This window comes from Acartia tonsa, chromosome 13, assembly GCF_053477335.1.
Source record: "Acartia tonsa isolate MP-2025a chromosome 13, ASM5347733v1, whole genome shotgun sequence".
NCBI classification, from domain to species: Eukaryota; Metazoa; Arthropoda; class Copepoda; order Calanoida; family Acartiidae; genus Acartia; species Acartia tonsa.
The window spans coordinates 37,269,994-37,282,725 of NC_137272.1; the positions used below are offsets into that span (position 1 = coordinate 37,269,994).

General features: G+C 31.2%; 2 protein-coding genes across 2 annotated transcripts in view; both read right to left on the reverse strand.

Annotated features, from left to right (window-relative positions):
* LOC145304099 (uncharacterized) overlaps nt 1–6,387 on the reverse strand; it is a 42,723-nt gene extending 36,336 nt beyond the window's left edge. Inside the window, exons 1-4 of the mRNA XM_080145861.1 lie at nt 6,313–6,387; nt 5,921–6,014; nt 5,241–5,387; nt 4,731–4,848 (exon numbers count right to left, since the gene is read on the reverse strand). Coding sequence (XP_080001987.1) covers nt 4,731–4,848; nt 5,241–5,279 — 157 coding nt within the window. The 5' untranslated portion in view covers nt 5,280–5,387; nt 5,921–6,014; nt 6,313–6,387. The remainder of the gene's footprint in view (nt 1–4,730; nt 4,849–5,240; nt 5,388–5,920; nt 6,015–6,312) is intronic.
* Nucleotides 6,388–6,560: 173 nt separating this feature from the next.
* Nucleotides 6,561–11,220, reverse strand: LOC145335279 (uncharacterized). Its single transcript, XM_080181016.1, has 4 exons — nt 10,981–11,220; nt 9,598–9,899; nt 8,887–8,974; nt 6,561–6,784 (listed from the first exon to the last, which is right to left on the reverse strand). Exons 1-4 carry the CDS (start codon nt 11,033–11,035, stop codon nt 6,561–6,563), a joined length of 669 nt encoding a protein of 222 aa, XP_080037142.1. The 5' UTR covers nt 11,036–11,220.
* Between the last annotated feature and the right edge of the window lie 1,512 nt (nt 11,221–12,732).

The window sequence follows — 12,732 nt, forward strand, 5'->3', positions numbered from 1 at the left end:
CTAAGTACAAAATTAGTGAATTTCGACTAAGTCCAAAACCTTTCAATGAAATTATGCTAAGTACAAAATTAGTGAATTTTGACTAAGTCCAAAACCTTTCAATGAAATTATGCTAAGTACAAAATTAGTGAATTTTGACTAAGTCCAAAACCTTTCAATGAAATTATGCTAAGTACAAAATTAGTGAATTTTGTTTTTTTTTTTTTTTTCTTGAGACAAAAGAAATAGAATTACTCTAAGTCCAGACGTGGAATATTTTGTCCGAGATGAAATTTCCTAACAGTTCATTCACAATGCTACTTTAGAGATTGCCTATAAGTCAAAAGAAATAGAATCACTCTAAGTCCACTATTGGAATATTTTGACTAAATGCAAATCTCGCTAAGTTAAGGATTTTAAAATTATAAAGTATTAGAGTGTTAGAATTATCCTTCACCAAAAGAAATAGAATCTCTCTAAGTCCATAATTGGAATATTTTGGCTAAGGCAAAAATACTCTAAGACAAAATTTTCTTTTGAGTGTGGAAAGTGAAATTTGTTAATCTAGTTGGAAAAGTCGTAATTATTACAAGTCCGAATTTTGGTAAATTTCCAACCAAGTTCACAATTTCATAGAAATTACTATAAGTCCAGAAATTCGAGATTCTCTCTGTAACAAAAGAAATAGAAATGGTGCTAAGTCCAAAAGTGGAATATTTTGCTCAGAGTCTCAGGAAGTCTCTGGAGTTATTTCTCTGATTGCATACAGCAATTTGTCTACACTTATATCATTCCAACCGATCGATGTTGAGAATATCTTTGAGACTTTGAAATATTTTGTTTAACTCAAAATTTTTAGAGGCTATAGTTATTTTGATACATCCGCGTATAAATCAGAATTGCATTAAGAATATAAGTCCTAGGCATGTATAAGTAAGTGCAAATCTCAGAAAATCGGTTCTAACGGCACCAAAGTATTAGTACAGTTTAACTTGAGTATAAATGCTACAAGTTTGTAATAATCTTTTGGCCCTTTACTACGACTCAAGAGTACTAACTGCTTTCGGCATATTGTTTCAGAAACATGGCTCCAAAGACAATATGTATCCCAACTAACAGCGTTTCCCGTGTTCTATAGGATTTGCTCCTAAGTTTTCATTTAATAAGGCAGTTCAAAATGGTCCTTTACAAATAGTATTTTGATAGCTTATAAATGAAAAGTTACTCCATGCTTGATTCTTAATAAGTTCTGGTTTAAGTATCAAAGATTCAAGTATTTCAACACTTAGAGAATTTTCGAATAAGTAAAAATCATACTAAGTCCGAAGATTTATATATATACTCCGCCACCTAGCACAACTCCTAAGTTTCAAAATTCTGACTAAGTCCAAAAAATCAAAATTTTGCACATAGCTCAATCATAGATTATTCCAACCCAAGTGTTTTACTAAAGAGAGGCGGACATGGAGGTGCCGGTGTGCTGGTATTCTCTAGGGCCTCTAGAGTGTCAACCAGTGCGAGTGTCCTTATAGGGCGGCGACCAATGGCCACAAATATGCTAGCATTCTCTAGGGCCTCTAGAGTGTCAGCTAGTGCAACTGCTCGTACACGAGGCTCTCAATTGCATTTGTGTCGTGCCTTTCAGTCCCTATCTCTTCAAACGCCTCATAGTCCTAACCTTGCTCTCAAATAGTATCACAGGTTTTGGTAAATCCGATTTTGCCATAACTACAATTATTCGATTTTGGTAAAAATACCTGCCTTAGGCGGTTCGGGTACGTTAAGGAAAAAAAAGAAAAAAATTATGAAGTAAAAATTTTTTCAAGATACAACCGGTAAGTTGCACCATTGTGTGTGCGAATGGGGCGTTTGTCCATATTTAGGTATGGAGACCGCTCTTCTATGAGTACTACTAAAACCTAATTTTAATGCAATACACATAGACATTCTCATCGTCGGTTCGTTTGTTTAGAATGCTTAACCCTCTATTCCCACAAGTATAATACGAATTTGGTTGAGCTGGTGGAAGCTCAACAAAAGACCCACGCGAGGTATTATGTTGCTTTAACCTAAGAATAAATGGTTGGTTTTAATATTCGATCAGAATTATATAAGCATATTAAATATTAAGGAAGGAAAATGTTTTTATAAAGTGTATTTATATTACAAGTGCATAAGTTAAGTATGAAAATATTTACAGGATAAGTGTTAAAATTATAAGTAGAGTAGGACAGAAATATGCCCTAAGTCCCAAGCAGTGAATTGTGCTAAGTGTTAGAGTTCTAACATAAGGCCTGAGCTCAATTCATGCTAAGTACTAAGGGGCCTAAATTTAAACTACAATGCATGCCAAACAACTAAGTCATTACCTTTTAAAGCCAGAAAGAGAAGTTGATGGTAGGAGAGTTAGTAAATAACTGAATAAATTCAAGAGGTACATGCTATAACATTAGCTCTGGACCAGGATTTTAGTGTTTGTCTGTGCAATTAAATATCTGTGTGTTAATATGTGACGTAAATCAGGCATGGTTGTAGGCATACATATATGTACTGGTTGTTTATATGATTACATTAACTATAAACATAATATCTTTAATAAACATATACTATTAGCAAATCACATACAGATTACCATGAATAGGCTGTCGTTACCTGTATATGGTGTCATATAGGTAGAGACAGGCCTATGAATGCATAAATTGATACAAATAATGCCTTGGGCCTAGCTAAAGTAATTGTGTCTTGCCCCTGAGTGCTACTAGTTAATTGCAGGGCACGTGTCAATCAAAGGTTCATAATATGATCTATAAAGTGTTGATTTTATATCAAGCATAGATAGATAGTTGTGGATGCGAAGCATTTCTGTAAAAGTCTCATATGTACGTTCAAAGAATTTGAAAATTGAGGATCGCATCTCCATCAACACCCCACCCCCCTGACCGATTAAGGTTAGGCAAGGGTCCCAAAAGTTAAGGGTTAAATGAGATGCCAATTAGTTTAAATTATGAACATAATAAATGTATTCAAGTTACTAAATATCATTATGTAATTATTCCTAGCCTATTTACTTTTCTCTATATCCACGGAAATGTCGTTTTAAGTGGGGGGTTGACAAGGGATAGGGAAAAATATGCTTCAAGTATTTCAAGAACTCTTTTTGTATTGAAATCTTTAAATCTTAGAAAAGAAACTGATAGGAAGGGTTAGGTAGGAGGGATTTGGGAAGATTTACTAGATGGTTTGCAAAAAAAGTAATTTTTGTCATTATGTTTAGAAAAAAATCATATCAAGCACATAAACTAAACATCTAATAACAATTTTTGATTACATATTTCTGTCCTAATGTGTTATTTACTTTTTCTTTTACAAGTTCACTTTTATTACTAAGTGAACTTGAAAACTCTTCCAACCTTTGTAAGATATGCTTAAAAAAAACAAATGATAATGCACAAAATTACCCCTTCTGTAGATGAAAATTAGTAGTTGAACACTGAATTAACCAACCAATCAAATTCACTTTGGTCACCCAAGTTGTTAAGCCAACAAATAAGAAAACATTATTATAAAACTTTGGGTACTAGTGTAATAAACAGCCCATATTTCCTTCTCCCCCCCCCTCCTCTTCCACTCCTTCCTATTCTATAAAGTAGTAAGCTTTTTTTGTCTGTAGTGAAGGATCTTGCTAACCGCTGAACCGATAAATAAAGTTTTTTTTTTATGGGAACCCGTCAACACATTTAGCTGTGCGGACGAGATAGCACATCATTTTATATGATTAAAGAAACAGAAATACTTTGCAGTAGGGGAGATTTGAATATGCTTTTAATCTAACATTTATGTGGTGATGAATAAATTATCAAATTTCATAAAATTATTAAATTCATAATGAAGCTACTCTGTTATTGAAAATTTCGTTATCATTTACGTAAAATACTGTCCAACAAACAATTAACCCTTTGATTGCACGAATTTTTTTCTGAAAAGTTCTAACTGTAATTGTTAACGAGTTGCGCCTTTTTAAAGGCCAAGGCATTATCCCTTCTCTAACTGTTTATGACGATCACATGACAAATCCAAAGTAGAGAGGATTTTTAATAACTTTAGTTATGATCTAGTGTCAGTCTTACATTCGAACCTATCACCTCAATTTTTAAATTAACAAAAAGAGCTAACCGTTACGAACGGACGACCTTAATTGTAGTTTTATAAAAAAATACTAAAATGAAAATTATTTCATATTTCATTCTGAATACTGAAAAAGAAAAAAAATATTATTATTACTTATCATGCTGTGCTAATTTTGAATAATTTCATCCTTTTAATCAATTTTATCAAAATCTTTGGAAAGGTTGTGTGATTTAAACAAGACATTTTTGGTTTTCATATGTGAAAACTCTTAAACTGGCTCTAAAAAATATTGAGAGCCACTACATATTAGATTCCAATGTTTATCTCTAGATCAAGGTATTTATGACTTGGTGCTTATCTTAGCTAAAATCTTTTACATATAAGATTCAACAATGGCTCTTTAAAATTCTCCAATGAGCCGGCTCTCGGATTTTATATTAATACATCGTATTATATCCAGTTTTCTACGAATATAGAAATGTACAATCACAAGAATAAAACTAGTTTTTTTAGCTGGTGCCTTCGGCTCCACGGGGCTAAAAAAAACTAGTTTTAATCTTACAATTGTACATTCTATATCCGCGGAAAGCCGTTTATAATACGATACGAGAAATAACTTTTACCTAATAAAACATCTACAATAGTAGATATGATAAGAAATAGAGTAACACCAATAAAGCAGCCTCGACTCAATAATTTTCGAATTTTGTCTGAGGATTCATCCACCAAAAAATGGGTTATCTGAAAAGAAAAAAATATCATGAGAAATGTAAGGCGCAGGTAATGAAAGACCTTTTTTTACTACAGCCACTCTCCCAATTTAGTACTCATTGTCATATCCCTGTATCCCTTAGTAGAAAGACAAACAAATGGAACCGTCATATTGAAAGGTTTGTTTAAATATTTGTGCTTTCAAAGGATATAGAATATGTGGAGATTGTGTTAGATTCTCGCATACCCTTACGTAATGTTTCTCCAAGTTGGCAATCTCCCTCAACTGACCATGGAAGAACGTATTTACATTGGGGCGGTCTTTATTAGCAAACTAAATTGATGTAAAATTCCAGTGTCAATATCCACATATTCTTTATCCATTTCTCCAAAATATATTTAAAAAAAAAACTAAATTATACCTCAGCAAAGGTGCCTGTCCTACAGACAGACAGACACATAATGAGGCTGGTTGAATACAGACCAAAGAATAAGATGATCCTATTGGCTATAAGACCAACCAATAGGGGCAGATAACCAACCAAGGCATATAATATCAAAACTAGGCTCTGAAAGAATAAGTTTTTTTTCATTTGAATTTAGTTGTGCTTTGATACAAAAATGTAAACAAATTTTCTCATGAATCCATAAGAGTTATTTTCGCATCGTTTTATAAACAGCTTTTTGCGATTATATTTGCAGAAAACTGGATATAGTATGATACAAGACATAACTTTTCAGTGTGGCTGAGAACAGGTTCTATTCCACAAGATATTATTCGGTTTTGAAGCGATACAGGAAATATTTTTCTTTTCTTTTTAAATTACTGACAGTTACGCCCCTAGCAGGGTGGGCGGGTGGATGGGGCAGTGAGAAGTCAACTTAAAATTTTAGTTTAAAAGAAAAAGTAAAAAATTGTTAGTTGGGTTTAATTTTTTAGGGACTATTTCTCCCTTAATGATATCCTTCCAAGGACCTTTGAGAAGCTACACAGTAAAGGAGAATCATATCGGTTCAGCAATTACTGAGATCTTATGGCACATACAGATTGACAAATTATCATACTGTCATATTTATATAAGAATAATAATTTATTACTTACACTAATAATTGAAGTAGCATTTCCAGAATAGTAAATGGAATCATACAGTTTGTTAAACAGTGTTTTCTCATGTTCTGGTATATTATCCAAATAACTGAAATAAAAGTTAATCAATATAAATAAGGAGTCTAGTACAGTTCATAAAAATATAGCTAGAATTGAAAACTCTTAAAAAGGAAGAATAAGTTGGTGATTGCAAAGAGTCTTAAAATGCTTTTGGAATCAAGGAGAAGTACATTTTATCAACTATAATAGATACAAATATATTTAACAAAAACTGGGTCAAGTATATTAAATTTTAAAAAAAAATACTTCCAACTTTACTTTCAGTAAAAACAAATGATGAAACAAAATATGTAAATAAAATATACAATCTAAAATAGCAATCTAACCTGATAATGATATGGTAGATAAGGCTGGATATACATATGAGAAATACACCAAGGCTAAAGTGAACAAGTCTGATGGACAAACTGTTGCAATTATTCTGATTATACAAAATGTTACTTAATTTTGAGCTAATGGAAGAGATAAATAGCACCCAAATGATTACTTTTTGGCCCCTTTTATATAAATTTCATTCAAAACATGTTTTAAAAAAATAGTCTAAGAATTAATTGAAATATAACTTTACGTATGATCAAAATTTCCTTTGAGTCTCAACATCTTGAGTTTCATTACACATGAAATATCTGACAATCATATATTTCTCAAACTCAAATTTGCTGAATGTCTGTGTCTCAGTGTTGTTATCTATTGGTTCAATGTCAGATGCTCCATCAATGGAAGGTGTGTTTGTTATGTTCTCTAGTTCAATATCACTTTGGTCATTGTTCTCATGGACTAAATATTCTTCAAGATGGCCTAAAAATAAACACCAGTTTAAGAAAATTACTAAAAAGAAATAATCAAAACTTAAAAAGTAGTTCATTAAATGAAGAAACATTGAACAGAATCTAGATGTAAGATTGTTTAGCAAAGCAGAAAAAAAACATAGAACAAGCTTATTTATTATCTTACCTATTAAAATTTAAAATTATATACTTTTATATAATTTTTATTTAAGTATCAATTTCACAAATCATATTATTTTACATCCCAAATTTTTAAATTATTTTTCAAAAACTCTTATGAAATTATAATAATTTATCAAATTGAATCTACTCAAAAACAGGATTTAAGTCAAATTAAATCCACTCTCAAAATTTAATAAAAATTTTACTCATATTGTATTGTGGTATCCGCCTAGGTTAAATGGCAAACACCCGAGTTCAAATGACTATGGCAGTGCGAACAGACGTGGACACATATATTATAGAGAAGCTACGCTTCTCTAGCAATCACTAAATAATAAACAGAGTCTATTCAGATGTTCCTTTATTCAGGGTCTAAGGTTTACTAAAGTTATATACAACAAACAATAAATACACAGATTGGAATAAATAATCCTAAAGCAGAATCAATATAAATACATATACAATAATCAGATTGGGCAATAATGATCCCCCATCCCTGGAAAGGGTGGGGGAACCAAACAATACAGCTTAACCATAATAAGGCTGTCAAAATCTATCATTAATTTTAAAGCATAGGGAGGGGTCAGGCTGACCCCTTCCCCAGTACTCGGGGGAGGGCCCTCGGCCCTTCTCCGAACCAAGGTCAGGGTTGCCATAGAACATGGCTCACGGCTGCCGAATACCACAATATCAACAAAATTTAATTCGAATATTCTAAATAAATAAAAAATTGTTATTGTATTTAGATATTTAGAAATTATATTAATAAATCAGATTTATGATATTTACTCTAACACTATGTTAAGTAAAGCACATTTTTTAGAAAAAGGCCAAATAAAAAAAAGAATTGAAATATAAAATATTTTTTTTAAATAACAAAATTTACATATTTTAAAAACTTTTAAAAATATCTTCTTTAATACCTATGTGAGCAGTTAACTAAAAAAAATTTAGCATAGCTCCAAAATAAAAGTTTTTCCCTATGATATTTTCAGGATTGTACATAATTAGAAATTATATCCCTATTTTTTCAAAAAAAACTTCTGACTATTGAAGTTCAAAATAGGAATATAAATTCCCATTAAGTCAGATTCCAACAATGTCATAGGGATGGGGTGAAACCGAAACAACTCTATGATTGTTATTAGAAAGTCCATAGGTCCATTTTAAACATGTTGCTTTTTAACTTTTTAAATATCAAATGTTTATGTGATAAAATTATCCGATTGGTCTGATTTTTGGAATACTGATTCCTAGCACAACAAAGTACATTGTTATAAGCAAAGCATCTTTGTAATCAAATCCTAAAAATGTAAGTATGTCCTTAACAATATCCTGTATTTAAGCAGTTTTTCTTAAAATACAATAGAACTGTCGTGAAGCTTCCTTAAAATAGAGTACTTAATTGTTACATAGGTTAGCGAGATCTTTAAGGACAAACATTAAAACCATACTACTTCATACTATAAAATCTTTACCTTGTTTAAGATTGACATCAGCTATGCCAACGCAGACTAAAATCACAAGAAGAAGCCCAAAGAATAGGCTGATAAAAAGGCTGGATAAACCTGGTATATAGAATTACTTTATAAAGATTTTGTTAGATTAAGCTAGATTTTGTAAAAATAAACAAGAATAAGTTATATTTTGTGAAAATAACAAGATTTTGTGAGAATTAACAAGGTTTTGTTGTTAACTATTTGAATCTTTTAAAACATATTTTATTGAGTCAAGTTTACTATGGCATTTTTATTGTTGTCATGCTGTTGAAATTCATAACTTTTCTTAATATAAAAAAGGAAATATTTCTAAAATGCTCATTTAATAAAAACATTTTTAAACAATTTTGACCATACATGAGAATACAATAAACTTTTCTTCCCCATTTTTTTCTTGTTCTGAAAATCATGTACTATAAAATTGATATTTTACATTTTCGTAATTCTATGCCTGTTGTATTAGTTTCAATGAGATAAATATCATCTTCTGTACAAAGGTCACCATCTCCCATCTGAATACAACTCTCATCAGCTGTTTCCTAAATATATAAATGTCGTCTTATATGCATAACGTTTACTGTACAAAAGTCACCATCTCAAATACATGCATCTGCTGCTTTCTGCTCTGTAAATATTTGTAATCTTTATTCTATTTTGGCGATATTACCTAGGTTCTTTGAGTTTAAAGGGACCTTTGTTTAATTTATTTTGGGCAAAAAAAGACAGATCCATAGTGATCTATTCATGGGTACCCTGGCAGAACTAATTAGGATTCAGGTTGTTTATTGTTATATATTTTTTTTTGATTTTATGACTTTGTTTAAATTTTAATGCCAAAATAAATATGGTTATATTTCTTTTCATGTCCATATCATTATTTACTTTTGAGTGTTGTATTCAATACAAAGGTTGAAATTTTGGAATTTTTATCATTATCAGAATGTGTTTTTTAGTAACTATTTTAATTTATTAACTGCTATAAATAAATTTGTTTCACTAAAAACATCTCAAATTGTTTGGTGATGTTACACCTTTATTCTACATTTCTGTCAAAACAGACACAGTAATCTTCTGAATTTTTATGGGCTTTAGATATATAGAACAATCCACAATCATTAACCTGCCTAAATAATTATCATGCAAAACATGTATAAAAAATTACCTTAATAATTTCAAGAAAGTTATTTTTTAAGGGAAGCCGCGGATTTGTTTTAATTTCATGTTCAATATGTTTATCTGAATGCTTTGAACTAATTGATGCTGTCTCAATGGAGTCACCTCTAGCTAAACTCTTTTTATTATCACGCTTAACATTATTATCACTTTTGCTTGACTGGGGATCTTTTAGCTTGTTAAGATAGTAGTAGGGTTGATTTATCAATTTACAGTCATCATAAAGAAAGTCCTCGGATTGCCAGGATTTGGATTGGTAAATACTCCCTCTACTTGTCGATGGCTTTGGGTCTGAAAACAGTTTTAAGGTTAATTTTGGGAATTTCTGGAAGTAATACTAGCTACTTTTCTCAGCTACAATTCAAGATAGTGTTTTTATGTGAATATTTCTCATTCCAAGGAGCAAATATATTTTAATAACATGCGTGGTCCTTTGGTCTGTCAAAAACACTATGGGGGACATAAAGTTCTATGTAGAAAATCTCTCAATCACTCCTATCTCCACATGGTCTGTAAGTCAGTCAGTAAGTCTATGGTTTTGTCATTCTTTTTAACGGATAGCTTTTTTCGTTAATTTAGGCATGTTAGAATTGTCCTATCGATTTCAAACTTTGCATGGTAATTCCTGTTGTAGTTAGGTACGATTTAGAAAGCGTAGCAACTCTAAAATCATTACCAGAATGTCCGTACGTCCATTTTAAACATGATGATTTTTTTACTTTTTTAACAACAAATTTTATGTGATCTAATAATCCGATTGATGTGACTTTTGGTATACAGATTCCTGGGACAACAAAGTAAAATATTATAAGCAAAGCAACTCTATAATCAAGTTCTAAAAATGTAAGTATGCCCATAAATATTATTCTGTATCAAGCAGTTGTTTAACAAATTTACTTACAATTTTGCTTCGACTCTTATTCTGATTATTCAGTTCTGACACTATACAAGTGTTAATGTCCGTTTGTCCTACCATTTCATTGCTTCGCTTTTATGGATGTTGTCATCCTTTTTTTATTTCATTTTCTTATAAATTTAATTAAGTAGGTAAAGGAAAGTTGAATCAGAATAAATACAATATTTAAATATTCAAAGTATTGTTAGCAAATTTTTCAAAAGCTTTGTAAGCAAACTATTGTATAATTGCTATGGAATTATTTGTAAAATATGTTTTGCAAAACACTATTTATGGAAAAATCCAAGTAGCACTAATGCTACTTGGATTTTAACAAAGCATTTAATTATTCAGTTGTTAGCAGTGAAGCTACTTTATAGTTCACTTTGTCTGTTCATCTGTCTGTCCGTCCCTAAGTCCTTAAAGTGTAATTTTTCCGACTATTATTCAAGATAAGTAAGTTTCATACGTACATACCTTCTAAACAATGAAGAGTAAGTGGATTATCCTGTGAGCTCTGTGTCCTTAGCATGGCTCAACATCTATAGGCGACAAAATTTAACAAGTAAACATTTCTACATTTTAGCGTAACCTTACATCTCTGAAAATTGTCTTCAATTGTTCTACTGATTAAGCAAAAAACGGATCTTGGACAAAGTAGCTTCGGACAAAGTAGCTTCAGACAAAGTAGCTTCGGACAAAGTAGCTTCAGGACAAAGTAGCCTCCTAAGGAAAGTAGCCTCAACTGTTAATAAAGGTCATGTCTGCAGCGCTCAGCCCCCTGGCTACTTTGTCCGAAGCTACTTTGTCTGAAGCTACTTTGTCCAAGATCCCAAAAAACATCAAAAAAATAATGCAAAGTAATGCAAAATAAGGGAATTCTAATATTTTAAATAAAAGTCTAAGTGGGATGTCTAAGTGTACCAAAGGTTCTCGCTAACCACTGAGGCGATATGATTCTTCTTTACAGTGTAGCTTCTCTTAGATAATGTAAAAAATTATAACTAGTATGGAGAAGTGTACCATTTCCCTCACAAGAGAAATCACCCCTAGAAAAAAACCTGCAAAAAACATTTTTGTTTATATTTTAGAATAATATTGAAAATTTGCCCTTCTCACTTCAAGTATCCCTAGAGGCCTCTAGGGGCATAATTGCTAGTTATGGTTAGCATTGCATCAGTAAAAAACTAACATTTTTGAACAATTGTATTTAACTTGGTATGGCGTTCAAACTTGATTTTTTAAGCAACTAATTATTATATTTATTTAAAATTTAATTTGAAGATTTTGTTGACTATTGAAAAAGAACTGTTCAATTCATTTTATCCCTACGTTTTATTCCATAAAGATGTCATGTGGTATTTATCTATGGATTTACTTGGCTGCTATATGTGTTAGACCTCTTTTCCCTCTGAACAATTAAAATAGACTTCTGAAATTTCCCCCATCAAATGAGCATCTAATTTGAAACTCATTTTATTCACATTGGCCAAAATATCTTTTTTTTAACTATTTTTTGATGTTGACATTTTTTCAAAGCATATCTAATAACATGAAGAGATTAACTCAAAATGTTTGAATAGAGGATTATTTCAATACTAAATATCATATTATCATTTCTTAATAATTTTTGGGAGAAATATCGACATTGAGAGAGAGAGCGAGAGAGAGAGAGAGAGAGAGAGAGAGAGAGAGAGAGAGAGAGAGAGAGTGAGAGAGAGTGAAGGTACTTGAGATAGAGAAAAATTTAATTAGATATTTATAACAGCGACGCATATTTCAATATACTTTGGGCTCTGTTTTCAAAGGGAGTTAAAAAGCCTAAATTATCCTAAATCTAAAAATAGACTACTACAATCCTGAGACCTATGTGAAGATTCCCTAAAATGGAAAACTCAATCAGTTCAGTAGTTAATAAACAAGACGAAAAAAACCTTACTACTTTATATAGTAAGACTAATAAATGTGGCCCTAGCATCTAGTGGCTCTGTATTAAGGGAAGGGGAGTTCAGAAAACCCTTTTTTGGGTCAATACGAAGCTTCCTTTAATAGAATAACTAAATCAGTTAAGTTGTTATTGAAATCTTAAAATTCAGACAAAAAAAAATACTTGACATATTAGGGTTCTTGAAATTCCCCCTCTGTACATGAGTTCATTTTTAAACCCTTTTATATTGCTTATAATTGGTTTTTCATCAAGTGGAAATTAGAGACACAGTTGCTTTTAAA

Coding starts and splice junctions, on each gene's coding strand:
- LOC145335279 (XM_080181016.1), bottom strand. CDS start 11,035: ATGCTAAGGACACAGAGCTCACAGGATAATCCACTTACTCTTCATTGT. Junction 9,900..10,980: donor TACTCTTCATTGTTTAGAAG/GTATGTACGTAT, acceptor AACTGTTTTCAG/ACCCAAAGCCATCGACAAGT. Junction 8,975..9,597: donor ACTTTCTTGAAATTATTAAG/GTAATTTTTTAT, acceptor TTATATATTTAG/GAAACAGCTGATGAGAGTTG.